At 48.1% G+C, this 15,568-nt stretch overlaps 1 protein-coding gene across 5 annotated transcripts in view; it reads right to left on the reverse strand.

The window, feature by feature from the left end:
- Window positions 1–15,568, reverse strand: part of nab (NGFI-A-binding protein homolog) — a 941,120-nt gene that overhangs the window by 297,284 nt on the left and 628,268 nt on the right. For all 5 annotated transcript variants that reach the window (XM_072288146.1, XM_072288148.1, XM_072288145.1 and 2 more), the window contains one exon: window positions 13,059–13,318. In XM_072288146.1, coding sequence (XP_072144247.1) covers window positions 13,059–13,318 — 260 coding nt within the window. The remainder of the gene's footprint in view (window positions 1–13,058; window positions 13,319–15,568) is intronic.

Here is a 15,568-nt window from a genome sequence, read left to right on the forward strand (position 1 = left end):
CACTTCTAGGGGGCCTCTGTTGAGGGGGATCGCCTGCTCCAGCCCACGTGCCTTGTGCCGCAGCTTCCACAACAGCGATTCGCCCACTGCCTGAAGAAGCGCTGAAGGAAAGCCTGCCCGTTTCAACTTGTTTATTTGGGTCTGAAAACTTTCAGCTGTCTCGTGCTGGCATGACTTCAAAAGGGCTGACCTGAAACAGGTGATGACCACGCCTCTCTTAATTAATTTCGAGCGTGAAGATGACAACGGTAAAATGGCTTTCGTAGAAAGCGCCATATAGGCCCAGCACACATGATCAAGCATCTCAAAGGAAATTTGTAACTCACGAACTGAATATTCTGGTCTTTCTGCGGTTGGAGGGTAAAATTTAAGAATTTGGAACAATGTTTAGGAACTTCTAGTACTTCGCCAGCGACATTGCTACGACTCGCCTTGCGGTCAACGTTTATCAGTACTAAGAAATCGCCTACATATCTAAACACTCTTTTAACGCCAAGGTTGGTGGCGTCAAGGAGAACTTGAAGCTGGCGGTCAAACCTAGCCAGGTAAGCTAGCCAGGCGATACAGACGAACCTATGCAGATGTCACGTTTCTGGGTGTACAGGTTCTCTTCAAATTTTGCAAGAATTGCGCATAACTAGAGCCTTAAAAGTTCCGAAAAACCTTCACTGGAGACGCCACAATTGTTTTGAAAATACACTACGTCAGACAAGTCGATTAGTTCGCTGACCGCGCGAAAAAGTTCATCATGCGGAACAGTCTATAGAAGAGCTCTTCAATACCTATCGAAATGCAGAAATTCCCACCTAAGTAACTTCGTTGAAGCACCGCTGTCACATGTGCCGAGCACTTAGTCTTGTACGGGTCTTAGCGCGTGAGGCTGTTTAGATGCTTCATGAGGTACCTGATGAGCATGGCCTGCCAGCTGCCTTTCTCTGTGACTATTGTTCGTACAGGGCACAAGTCCTTACGCGTCTTAGCGAAAAAGAACATAGTCAAGCCATCAGCCTTAATACCTTCCACTTGTCTGTGCAGGGTTTGAAGAGCCATCTCTCCGAGCAAGTTGAAAGCAGCCCGTTTCACCTTAGTTGGTTTTAAGCTGGTCTTGTTGAAGTTCTTCGTAACTGCCTGCAGAGCCTTTTCACGAAACATCTCATTTGGGAGAACGGCAAACCCGCCTTCCTTGTCGGACAGGAGCAGTATAACTTCGCTCTTGCGCAAGACATCAGCAACGCTTCGAAGTACCGTCTGGTTGCGCGATTTGCGAGGGAAACACATCATTACCATGAGGTGTTTCAAACACGGCATTCGACTCGTGTTCTCAGCCCCGTGAAAGTTATCCCAACTATGTAGGCGCGTGGCGGATGGCCCGCGCAAAGACGCCTGCACTATACTAAGCACAAGAACCAGTACGCGCACTGTGCCACTAATGTGGTGTACCAGTTCCCACTGCGATGCGGCAGCATTTACGTTCCTTGAAGTGTGATAGCGGCACCAATCTCCCCAGACACACCAGGGAATGCAAAGGTTGCTTTACCAAATTCAATCAAGTCATCATTGTAGGACAGGGAGACTTGAGCGAGAAATTACGGAAGCGGCACGCATACGCAGACTTGGCCTAGACACGTGTGTAAGTGAGCCTTCGGTGGTCTTCTAGATAGAGAAACCGGGTTTTTGATTAACCTGTGATAGTTGTCTTTTGCCCTTTGGCACTTTCCATAGTCATCTAGGATGCTTTCTGCCACGTGTGTCTTATCTTGTTCTTCAGCATGTCAAGGCACGCTGAGCGCAGATGTGACCTTTTGATGATATGTGTTTCATGGTAATAAACCTCAGTTACTAGTTACCGCTCGTCCTGTCCACTCCTTCGTCTTACGTCTCGTCTGAAGTCCTGGTTCCTTTGCTCTTTAAACATATCGGACCAACTGGCCCAAAGTTCCCCCCTCCTGAACATAATAACCTCTTCTTGAATGAAGATCAATATCCTGACCTTGATACGCAAAACCGCAAGCACTTCCTTTCCCATTCTGTGGATTCTGTACCGTTCTGTAAGGTCTGTGAGATCAATGATCTTGGTGTACTTTGTAATGCAACCTTACAGTTTTCTGCTCAAACTAAACGCGTTGCTATGTGGGCTATGCGCTCTCTTGGCTCTCTTTGCAGACTACCGAGAGAATTCAAGTCTCCTACACCATTCCGCAAGTTATACACAACTATCTGTCTTTCTCAACTTGAATATGAGTCGGTCGTCTGGAATGGTTTTTCCAGATCCAACAGTGACATTATAGATCATGTCCAGAAAAATTTTCTGACCGAATATCATCACCGCTTTGCAAACACTGTCATTGGAACTTGTTCTAACGCTGTTGGATTATTGGCATTGCCCTTACTTCGCTCCTGACGTAATCGCACTGACCTTTTGTTTCTCTTGAAACTCCTACACGGTGTCCTCACCTGTCACGAACTCCTCAGTTGTATCATGCTTCGTATTCCGCAGAATATCAGCACAGCCTGCCTGTCATCAACAAGACGCAGTCATCCAAAGAATACAGTGTCTTTATAGCACTTATTTACATGATCTTGATATTTCTCATAGCTCGCTGTCATCGGTCCTTTTTGAGCTTTGCCTTGTTATCATACTTTCATGCCTTGTTAAACTGCCTTTCTGTTTTTCCTTTTGTATTCATATTGCGCTTTGTTATGTATACCCTATTTTCACAATTGCTTTTATTGCTTGGTTATTTTATTATATTCCTCTGCATTATTTTTGTTTTTAGATTTTAATGTATGCGTGCGCACGTGTATTTGTGAGCGGTTTGGATCAGAGAGCAAACAGGTATAGACGATATTCTAATGGAAATCAAGAGAAAAAAATGGAGCTGGGCAGGTCATGTAATGCGCCGGTTAAATAACCGCTGGGCCATTAGGTTTACAGAATGGGTACCAAGAGAAGGAAAACGCAATCGTGGACGACAAAGAAGTAGGTGGAGCGATGAAATTGGGAAATTCGCGGGCGCTAGTTGGGATCGGTTGGCGGAGGACAGGGGTAATTGGAAATCGTAGGGAGAGGCCTTCGTCCTCCAGTGGACATAAAACGGGCTGATGATGATGATGATTATGATGATGATGATGATGATGTGTGCGCCAGTATTCAGACCTTAGGGGCTGTTCCTGGGCACGTCAAATAAACATGATTGATTGATTGATTGACTGATTGATTGATTGATTGATTGATTATTTTGTTTGAAAACAAAAGATAGATACAGCAAGGAGAAAAATAGCAAATAGGCAACAAACACCTGCCAGCATTAGAATAGAAAAGTTGCATAGAGAAGAACCTTGAGCGAAGAAAACAAGAGAGTAACAGGTAGGGGCATGGTGAGTGAAGAGGAAGGAGAGAGCGAAAAAACTAATGGGGAGAACAACATAGGAATGAAACATGCATGCTTGCCACGCACTCATCGGGTGGCACAGCGTCCCGCTGATCGTCATGAAATTGGCGCTAAGTTAGCGCGAATGTCAAGCTTTCTTTTGGAGTCTAGATTTGTCGCCTTTAAAGATTTGTCGGCATTAACTCAGACCGAGCGTCGTTCCTGTTCCATAAGTGTAAATTTCTTGGTCTCCCTTCGCGCTGTAACCATGTTTCACTATCAGTGACCAACTTGAGCAGCTTTCAAGATTTATATTGGTCTAACCGCATTACTGAGCGACGAAAACACAGCCTTGCGAAAGCATGCCTCGGTCAACCTGTCGCAGTAAAAGCGCATTCACACGGGCGATTGACACAGGTCGCGCGGCTGACCGCGGCCTGGCGAGCAAGGAGCGACTGAAGGCGGTCGATATTCGCACCGGTAAACTCGACCTGCCTGTCACCACCGAAATGTCTCGTGGTTGATGCCGTTCACGTCTGTTGACACATTGATCGCCACGTAAGATAAATGGCCGCGTATGAAAATGTCCTAATTGTATACCACTGAATGGTTTAGTAGCTTCGCGACTGTGTCATGGTATATCCTCAAAGAGTACAATACTATAAGGTGGAAACACGCATGCTAATGCGGAGCAGCATGCGACCAGCGATGGAAGGAGAATTCATAGGTGCAAAAGAGGAGAATATATGTTAGTCTAGTCAAGACAAGTGCACGTGGGTAGATCACACGCGCTGAGCGGATAACGTGCGCAATAATGCAAAAATCAGGCATGCGTGTATGAAGACAAAGGACATTGCTTCCCCAAACGCGAGGATACCACTCTATGCTTTCTGCCACGCACAAGAGAGAGGGAGAGAGAGAGGTTGGCCATCGGCTTCTCAATGTTTACTGCGGGGGGGGTGTTACGCTTCCAAACCACAAGCAGCACGAACCTACTTCTGACCGGTGACAAAGCATCGGCAGAAAAACATGTTTCGCGAAAAATAAAGATACGCTTGCACGATGGAGCCTGAAGCGTGTGCATAAGCGAACAAAACAAGACGGACGAAGAGGGACAGTTCGGATTGCCGACAAAGAGGGCGACAATCTTAGCGAGTCCTTCAGAAGGGTCCGCAGCGAGCAAGACAAAGGCCTTCCGGGGCGACCGCTGGAGAAAGACGGCGGCGACTAGCAACGAAACGCCTTGGTCCCCGAAAGATGGATGTCAGTGAACTCGGTCAGTTAACGGTGGTTCCCACACGATGACTGCGCCGACCGGTCGCGAGACCCCGCGATGGTGCAAATCAAACGCACAGCAATGCTGTGTGCGAGCCGCTTAAAAAGCGGGGAGAAAGAAGCGAGTGAAAAAAGGTTGACCCTTTCTATCTTTGTTCTGCACCGGGCGCTGCTGCACCCTTCCCGCGATGGGCGTAAACAAAGCCGCCTCGGAGGTCAAGAATCCCGGGCGGCGGCGTCATTGTGCTAAGAGATTATGTACTCTCTCGGTGCACCGACACACGTGCGCGAGCGGCAACGCGGGCCGATTTAAGACGTCTAGCACAAAGGCGAAGGATGGATATAGACACAAGGGTTACAACGTAAAGATAGAAAACAATCCATGGGCCAGAAAAAATAAACTCCCGTCCGCGGCCTGGAGCAAAAAGTAGTGATGCACATAGAAAGCGAATTAGCATACGCACTTCTGAATGCGTTTGTTTCAGGTGAATTTTTTCTCTTGCGCAAAAGATAGGACAACTGCGGAGGACCAGAAAAAACCTCGCAGTGGAGGTATTGAAGATTCGCATACGCAATCCTCCACTGTAAACAGATTTACGTGGCCCCCGCGTGACACAGGTAAAATGCAATAGAAGCAAGCATAGAAAACGCATTGACACCCCTGGCGAGGGTGAACTCTTTGGTACCGCGCCGATCACAATAGCTTCGGGGTCGGAGGAGCGGCTATTGTGTGCGACATCTTAAGCGGTCCCCACGGACAACCGAGAGCTTTTGTAGAACAGCCTCGCAATTGTGAATGTCCACGTCACAAGTGCGCGGAGAACACATACACCGCGAATAAAGCAGAGAGCACGCAGGCGCCCGCTTTCTTGGCGGGCCTTTCGAAACCGCGGCCAAGCGATGACGAGACGGGAAGATGGCGGGTAGGAGAAAGGCACTTTTTTGACGAACGAGTTCAACGGCCAAGCGCGGATGTCGCAGGGTCAGCGCATAAACGGCGTTCACAGTGATTAAAAAAAAATGCGCGAGGCTCGGAACCCGCGTTCGCATAACAGCGAACGCTTCCTCGGCGGGTTGATCAGCGTCGAGGCGGCTCACATTGGACGCTCCACGAAGGAGAGCTTGGCCGATAGCATAGCCGAACACATGACGGCGGAAGAGCAATTGAAGCTCACTTCGAGATGGCTTAACTTGATTATGTCGCTGCGTTAACAATAAACAGATTTTCGACGTCTGGAAATGAGACGAAAGCATTTCCATGACAGTACCGGCGTAAACAATGTGAGATAGCGGAGAATTCGGCCAATGACTGAAACTGGATGAATCTAAATGATAGCAGACTGCCACGCTTGTTGTCTTTCCCAGTCACAGTGCCTTCAACACGCTCCTGCCAGCCTTCGCTGTGACTGGTGCTGCTATGCTTCCTCGGCGGAGATTAAATGCAGGGAGCGAGCGAAAAGTGTACCGCCGCTCCCGGTCGATTAGACCAATGGCAAAACAGTGGTCTCACAGAGCCACTCTGATTGCCTGGCTGGCACACTTCCTGGTTCAGTAAAGATGCGAAACGCCGATGTGCCCTATATTCGTGCTACAGATTTCAACTAACATCGTAAATAACGAAAAGGGCCTTTCTTCCGTAATCCTAGCCTAGCTTGTCCTGTGCCCGTCTTGCCACGCTTTGTTTCCTTCAAATCCACTAAAGCGGACAACTGGGCTCGTCGGTCGTCATCCCACAGGAGCGCGTAGAACTAGGGACAGGCAGAAGCGCCGCGCGTGTTTCTCTTCTGCATTCGTGGCTCAATTTATGCGCTCTTATTGGATGACCTTCGATCAAATTCTGCCAATAAAATTATTGTGAGCAATAGTATTACAACACAGTACTTTCAAGAAAAGCCCGCTATTTAGTGACAGTGCGCCAATCAGAACCTGAGCAGCAGTCGCAGTTGGGCCCTGAACTGAAATGTAAACTAAGGAGTAGTCGAAGCGAGTGGGACCCCAGCGAAGCGACGACGTCTTTAAGAACCCCTAAAGGTAGAATAAAAAAATACGGCAGAACTCGTCTGACGATGACTGTCCACGGTAATGCAATTAGCACTCGAGAAATGAAGCGACACACTTGAGGTCACATTTATCTATAATGGTCATACTGAGACTCGTGTTGCTTCGGCTGTATGCGGCACATTTGGTGTCATCCCATTTTGCTGCGGCTCTCGCTTGCCAAGGTCGCCCATGAGCATGGCGGCATGACGACAACTATATGACGCTGGCGCCGTAAAGACGACAGATTGACGAAGAAGGAATGACGTAGATAAAACGACAAAAGCGATCGACGACGGCGTTACGCAATCAGATGGCGATAATTCAATGCTGTCTATGGTACAACAACCACAGTGTGACTACGAAGACCTGAGTACAATGGCAATCGGACCTTCCTGTCCGTGTGTTTTATGTCATAATATCCCCCTTTGTGACAAATCAAAGAATTTGTTTCCTACTTTATGTCAGAATCAAGCGTTGAAACCTTATCTTTACGCCTTAGCCCAACTCACGGACCAGTGCATGTTTAATCGTGTGTTTTACCCTCCCGAAACGCTAGAGTGGGTTATGAGTGAAGCCACAATGCAGGGTCGCAGACATCAGACTACTCTACCGTCACGCAATCGGCAAAAGGTACACTATCATCTACCAGTGGATAGCTGGTCACAGCGGAATTTCGGGAAACCACAATGCGTATGACGCTGCCCGATCGGCCCACGATGGTGCCCATGTTATACCAATACCACTGTCAAGAACAGATGCAGCCACAAGTCATCGCTTCCTCGCACGCGAGCTTACGCAGAATTTGTGGAACACAACTGAATTCACGAACGCACGTCTCCACAGATTGCATCCACGTCTGCAACTCCGCCTTGCACCAGGGTTACCACGAGCGGAAGCAACCCTTCTGTGGCGCCTGTGGCTCGGCGTGGCATTCACGAACTACTATTCCTTCCGTATTGTAGTGGCCGACAACCCTACTTGCAACACCCGCGGCTGCGAGGATCGAGCACCGTGGCTGTCCCGGTTGCAATGCGCGAACAAAAGTGCTCGTGACCGCGGTCGAAAAACTGGACAATCGCCCCTTCCCCGAAGAAAAAGTTCTAGGGCACTGGTCCAGACGCGTTTCGGCACTCAGGGTCTTAAGGGCTTCAGCTAAAGATATTAAGGGCATGCGAGCTGTGCGACCGCCTTTGAATGTTGTAGCGCGTTGCATCGCGTTACTGTGTGAAATTTTCTCAGTTTGTTTCTTCTTTCTCCTTTTATTCCCTTTACTCCTTTCCCCAGCACAGGGTAGCCAGCCGGTACTTACGCTGGCTAACCTCCCTGTCCTTCCTCCCCTTTTGTCTCTCACACACAATACAGGGCATGGTCGTGACACCACGGGAGTGCTGCTGTGAGGTGCACGGCACAAGGTGAGCATGTCTTTCATTTCGCCCCATCATGGTGTGGTGGCACGGAATTGAACTCACGACCCTATTTCCAGCAGTCGCCCACCATTAATCCAGTGCCAGTGTACGTAAGATGGAATTATCACTAATTGTAGAAATATTAGAAAAATTGTCAGGATGGATTAAAGAAACATTTTCATTTGAACATGCCCCATGGAGACGGTACAAGCTAGTGTAAGAAACATTATTCTGTGGACAGAAATGCCATCAGTAATTCAATACTCTATAGACAAAGTCGGCACGCTATGTCTAGTGGTGCTTTCCATCTGGTAGCCCCACTGGCGCGAGTCCAGAAGAAACAAGAGCCGCTAAACAGCGGCGATATGAAAATAAAAGAACGTCCGGCGTGGTAAAGCCGCCCGGATGAATGAGGCGCCGATAAGCGGGTCTCAGTAACGACGGCCGATTGAGGTGGACTTCACACCAAACTGAAGGGTAGCCCCATACCTACGAGAAATTTTTGATCTAAACGTGCGTAGTCGCGCGGAGTAAAGCTTTCAGTTGCACAAACGAAATGTCGGGAATGACATTATGTCAATAAACCAAGCAGCCGAAACTGGTTCAAGATTTTGCATTATGGTTAAAAAAAAAGTTATGTCATCCAACACAAGTCGCACGCCATTTAGGCTAAAGACGATCCCGGAGAGAAAGTACTAGGAGCGGCCTACGTTGCTCCTCGCCTAACGCCATTCCTCACTATCAACCGAGTACCCGACAGCGACAAGGTACACGCCTTCTTGAGCACGATTGACCCAAAGACCTACGGGTTGTTGAAGTCATTAACAGCTCCAGAACTGTCTTCTACAAATGGTTTCGAAGTCCTGAAGATAGTTTTGAGCGACCACCTGTCTTCGAAGCCGTCCGTCATTGGAGAGCAGGCCAAGTTTCACGGGAGGTGTCAACGGCAAGGCGAGTCCTTATCTATTAGGTTGGCGAGCTTCGTAAACTGTCGCGAACGAGCGAGTTCGGACGCGCAGAACGACAGAGAGAGCTGAGGTGAGGATTCATTGTGCACAAGAGAAGTGAGGCGTGCACACAGGGCATAGAGAAGTGGACAACACGAACGCCGACTATCAACTGACGGGAGCACTGAGGCGAAAAAAGAAAGAAGACACAAAACTAATCTGCGCATGCTCAGGAATGGTAACACCACGTGTCAGTCGGGTACACGTGCCGGTCTACGTGAGAGATAACTGTTAAGGCACTTAATCTCTTCCTTATGTAATGTAATCGAAGGCTCACTCACGCACGCACTTCCACCATTATAGATATGTCATGCCTCTACCATAAGACGCGTATCTTCATTCTTATGCCTGTACAATACCGCGCATTCATCTAACTCTGGCGTGCAGTTACAATCTCGGCAATGTAGCGAAAGATTAGAAGGTGATCCACCGGTTAATGACCTTTTAACATCTGATTAACATCTGATTGATACACCGTCCCATTTGCCCTACGTAGAACTGGCCACAGCTAAGAGGAATATTATAAACCACACCCATACGAGAGTCAGTAAAACTGTTGTTCTTATTGTGCTTCACTGGACAAATATCTGTTCGTTTCTTGCCTTTTACCCGCTCCTTTTTTCTCTGTACAGCAGCGCATATCTTACCTAGCTTATTGGGAGCAGTGACAGCAACAATAACATCATATCTATTTGCAACTTTTTTAAGCCTGTACGACACTGATTGAATATACGGAATAGCCACTACTCTTTTTTTGCTATTACTGCTTTCTGCAATCACGTCCGTCCCTCTCGAAACCGACTTCTTTAGGCGCTCAGCCACAGTGGCCACTGCTACACTATGATAACCTGCTTCTAATAGGCACCGGACCTGCGCATTAAAACTGGCGCTTATTTTGTAAATGCAGGATCTGGTGAGCGAAGACTTAATGCACGACATGGCAATTCCCTTTTTTACTACTTTGGAATGCTTGGATTGAAAGTTTAGCAACGGCTTCGAAGATCTTGGAGAGCACTTCCAACAAACATGATTTTGTTCGAAGACCAAGGAAATGTCAAGAAACTGAATTACGCGTCGCTGAGGAAATTCCTTGGTATACTTTAATCCTCCTCCATAAAGTTTAAATTGCTCACTTACTGAGGTAGCAGCGGAATCGAATTCTTCCCTATTGCAGAAAATCAAATAATCATCAACGTTACAAAATATCTTGATAACGCTATCACCTAAGGCTTTCTCTAAGCAATTGTCAACCTTACTTAGGTAAATATTGCTAAGAATAGGGGCAACCTTTGAGCCAATACAAATGCCTGATTTCTGCAGAAGAACGCCATCTCTCCACCCAATCAGCGTCGACTTCAAGTACATTGAAAGAATTTCTAGAAAAGCTCCCGCGGAAACACCGCATCTGTCAATAAAAGCCGACTGTTGCACTTGTTCTTTAATGCACTCATTTACGGAATTTAGCAACCCGTCATGAGGCAAAGAATAATATAGGTTTTCGATATCCATACTAAAAGCTGTAGAACCACCAGCTTAAAGAGGGGAAGGACTGCGGCTTCAGACGGGACGTAAGACGAAAAAGTTGACTGGACGAGCGGCTATAGCAACTGAGGTTTGTTACCACGATACACACAGCAGCAAAAGGTCGCATCTGCGCGCAGCGTGCCTTGACATGCTGAAGAACAAGATGAAACACGCGTAGCAGAAAGCACACTAGGTGACGATGGAAAGTGCCAAGGGGCAAAAAACAACTATCACTGGTTAATCAAATACCGTGTTTGTTTATCTAGGAGAGCCACCGAAAGCTCACTTACACACGTGTCTAGGCCGAGTGTGCGCATGTGCGCCGCTTCCATAATTTCTCGATCAAGTCTCGAGTCTACCCGTCTTTCTGGGGCTGCCGCCCCAGAAAAATAGCGTTTGTACGACTGGCGACACCGAGATGTGCACTTCCCGCCTGTTTCGTTGGTGCTTCTGTGGTCTCCGTCGAGTCAGGTCGGCCTGTCAGAAAAACTGCTCTCTCGTTACACAGGCCCATACCGAGTGCTTCGTGCCGTGGCTCCCGTGACCTACGAGACCGCCCCTGACGCCCCATCTGCTTCCCAGTCCAGTCATATCATGCACGTTACACGACTGAAGCAGTATCACCGTCCCAGTGATGACATTTAGACGCTCCGGGACGTTGCTTCTGCCGCCGGGGGATTATGCTGCACGCGTGCGCTATTTGATTGTGTGAACGAGGCGCGTGGGCGCCATCACTCGAGAAAAGAGAAGGAAGAACGAACTAGGCTCGCGCTGGGAATCTAACCGGTCAGCGCTGCCACCGCTGTTGTAAATGTAATTTTTTTTTATTATGGGGTTTTACGTGCCAAAACCACTTTTCTGATTATGAGGCACGCCGTAGTGGAGGACTCCCGAAATTTCGACCACCTGGGGTTCTTTAACGTGCACCTAAATCTAAGTACACGGGTGTTTTCGCATTTCGCCCCCATCGAAATGCGGCCGCCGTGGCCGGGATTCGATCCCGCGACCTCGTGCTCAGCAGCCTAACACCATAGCCACTGAGCAACCACGACGGGTTTGTAAATGTAAATGTTACATTGTAAATGTAACCTGTAAATAGTTGCTCGCCTTACTGACTCGTCTTTCGCGTAACAATATATATATATTTCTCATTGTAATAGCTCACTAAACTTCTGGTAATTTTCGTTTTGCCTGCGCCTTGTCGATTGATAAAAGCTTGTTTTAGCAACCTTCGATTTCCTCTGTTGTCTACGGAAGGCTAAGCTCCTCTTGCCACGCTACATATGCGAAACAACGTGCCCTTCGCCCTCTTGTTTGTCGCGCATGGCTAGGACAGCCCTGTCCCCTTTCTGAAATTTTATTCTGCTGTGCGCCTTCCACTACTTGGGTATGCCTTCGTAGTTTGGGGCGGAACGTGCAAATAAATAAATCTGGGGCGGAACGCGTCCAGAATAAATTGATATCTATCGTCCAGCTTCACTCTGGCGACCACGCCCAAGTCAACTCACTCGTACCTATCAAGACATATTAAGTTAAACCTTCCTGTTCCTCTACAAGCTGTACCATGTCATCATAGATTCTTTAAAGCTTCGTGATGGTGAACAATATCCGTGTCGCAAAAGTATACCAGGCAGCATGTCCCGTTTTATCCATGGCCTTTGTTGCATTAGAGAATATCCTAGCTATGACTCGACTCCAAAGAAAGAAAAATGAAACGTGCGATAAGTATTCTGCTGTGCTGACATAACTCAGAGTTAATTTCCTTCGAGCCGTCACCTGAGGCCACCACATCAAGAACTGCCGGACTATTCTTTACTAAAGTTTCTTCTTCTTCCTGCGCTTTGTACAGCTCGCGTCGTACGCATGAAACCATATTTTGCGCGTTCGTGATATTTGTTATTTAGCGCAAGCTCTTGGGCCAGCTGGTGCGCCCTTTGCGTTTCGCTGCTAAGGCCTTTTTCAATTTCGTATTTATGTTTCATTCATTCGTTTTTCCGCTCCTATTTGCAGCTAATGCGCTTTCTTGAGACTGTACACGTCACGTTTCACTACTGCTGTAATTTTGTCTTTCCTGTAGCCTTCCCTACTTTCTATGCGCGAGCATCTGCCTTTGTTTCTTTATTTTTTCTTCCTTCCTTCCGTACAACACTTGTTGAGCACGAAGGCGCTGCTCTTCCTGGGCAAGAGGCATAAAGAATTAGTGGTGGGCACAGTGCGAGAACAGGCAAGAAGGTGCGCGTCCTACCCACCGCCAATTTTTTTAGGAAACTCTATGCCCACCGCGCTCGGTAGCCAGGTCTCAACGCCGTAGGAACGAGACAGCTCAATGAGCATTCCCTTTCAAGACACGTGGCAATATATGCAGCGACGGCACGAGCAGGCGCGCGAGACGCCACCCGCCTGCAAGCGCTGGCCTCCCTGCGAAGGGAACGCACCTGGCCGAAAGGCGGCTGTGGCGCCGGCGGCGGTGGCGGTGGCGGTGGTGGCGGCGGCGCGTGGTGAATCCTGGGCGGCGGCGGCTCCTTGAGGCCCGGCGAGGCGCTGACGGGCGGCCGCAGCGGGGGCGCCAAGCCCATGGGGCGCGCCACCGGGGATACGCCGTGCTGCTGCTGCTGCAGGTGGGGCGGAGGACCCGCCGGGTGGTGGCCCGGGGGCGGAGGGCCCAACGACGGCACCAGCGGAGTCTGGAACATGGCTGCACGAAATGACGAGCACACTTGGTTCAGGCTTACCATGCGACGAACGGCGCGTTTCTTCTGCGCTTGCGTCAGAAACGGCGCATGTGGGGCGAGACCCAGATGGAAAGGAATCCGCTCGTGCCCGACAGGGTGGTAAACGTCACGCAGTGCACGACAATGCACAGCCCGAACGGCAAACACGCACACAGACAGAACGAGAGACGCACACCGCGACACGGCGCAGCGCTGTGCAGATAACGCTGCCAGAGAAGCACAAGGAGTCACAAAGGCGAATAAAAGCTCTCTCACCACAGCCTGTCCGTCCGACCTCGAGCTGGTTAACGGGCACTGCAGTTCTCCCCCTGCCATCTCCGACATTGCGAGATTGATACATTTCGTCACCCGAATCAAAGCTGGCCAGAGCCATTACTCGAAGTACCAAAATACGAAGGTTATGCGCTGTATTATTCGTTTCAGTGCATCTTCGGTGGTCTGAGTCATAAAAAAAAAAGTAGCTGTGTAGCAAAATGAACTTTACGCATGCTATAACTGTATACTTTCGAAAGATACAGTTACTGGGTACAGTAATGCTTCTGACTGCGATAGCGCTTAAGTGCTTCAAACTGGGTTTAGCCTTATCCGTCGATTCGTTCCCTTGACGATGACCGCTGTGATCATGGACGGTTTTTGTTTCTTGATTTTTCCTTCGCTCTTTCCCTCTCTCATTTTCTATTTTTTCTCATCATTGTCGACGTCAATGCCGACTTTGATGTCGCAGCAATAACACCACATAGCTTTTTATTTATTTTTTTTGACATAGCACCTCACAGAATTCACAGCAGCTAAGTGATCCATATAGCTGCACTGTACGGAAAAAAGAAAAAAACAAAAGATCCGCTCAAATGTCATCTCATCATTTCACTCACGAGATTAGTTATAGACGAAATACCGGCCTCACAATTGCTTAATCCTGAGTCAGCACCTTCAAAACAAATCAACTAGCCAGAATAACAAGAAACCTTCAACACAGCAACCGCGTCATCCCCAGTGGTCGAAATATTGACTTACACAAACAATCAATCTCAAGAATGGTGTAAGGAAACTGCATATTCTAAAAGTCACCTGTATTGATACCTGCTGATTGATTGAGCAGGTATCTGATTCCACGTTGTTCTGATCATTGACAAAAACAGAAAATATGATAGTTTTAGACAACTTTTCGAAACATAATACGCTGACAACGAAGTAACCTCACCTTGGTAACACACAAAAGAAACACAAAAGCGTGATGCACTAAGGTTTTATGAATAAAATGTATTCGTTAGGCAGAATGATGGACCACCTCGAAGAAATAAACAGGGATCGGCATATCGCCAATGAACTCATAAGCTCCCAGAAGGTCATTTACCTTTGAACTAAATAAATCAAACCTACTTAGACACAGTAAGCATGAGAGTGCGAAAGCCTGTCCATCTATTTCCAATTCCACATTATGCATTAATATGCCGTAGAGAAAGGAAGTTTTGTACGTCCCAAAGAAGATAAAGTCACGACTTATATTAAGAAACTACAATTTTCTCGCTTACTATCACCTATTTTCTAATTATAATGTAAATGTAACATAAGTAATTGCAATGTAAATGTTATCATAAATATTTCACGCTCCCAAATTCAAACCCTAATGCGGCGTCACACAACGTATCTCGAGGACTCCCTTTCCGAGCTGCGACGAACGTAGACCCCTCGAAGGGCCCTCCAAAATATGTGAATGGGAAGACAAAATAACCAGCTTCAACGACATCACCAACCATTACAATATGCAAAGATTCATCTTATCCACCACGCCATCCAAAACTCAGTAGAGCGGAAGCTGTCCGGTGATGACCACCACAAAGCAAATCATACAAGAGTCCGACACTAATGCACGCTATTTATCCAGACATTTACACAACAGACAGATGCAAAGTGTGTGGCACCAGAGCCACGCTAGAACACATGCTATGGGAATGCCATGGTCTAATACAGGACAATGAGAGCGAGACCGCCATTTCGCGCGCGATGGCCGGCCGCGCTGCTCAGCTCGAGCCTGGAAGAGCGACTCTGGCCAGTCCAGCGGGCCAAGGAAGCCGCCAAGAGGCAGGAGAGAACTCTCGGCCGTAACGTCGGCGGGTGCCCCAGCCCACTAAGTCGCCGCACGCCAATCGATTCAAAGTTTTCTCACTCACTCTCTAATTCTTACTTTCACCATTTTCTTAGAATCTCCACCT

This window comes from Dermacentor andersoni, chromosome 5, assembly GCF_023375885.2.
Source record: "Dermacentor andersoni chromosome 5, qqDerAnde1_hic_scaffold, whole genome shotgun sequence".
Classification (NCBI taxonomy): Eukaryota; Metazoa; Arthropoda; class Arachnida; order Ixodida; family Ixodidae; genus Dermacentor; species Dermacentor andersoni.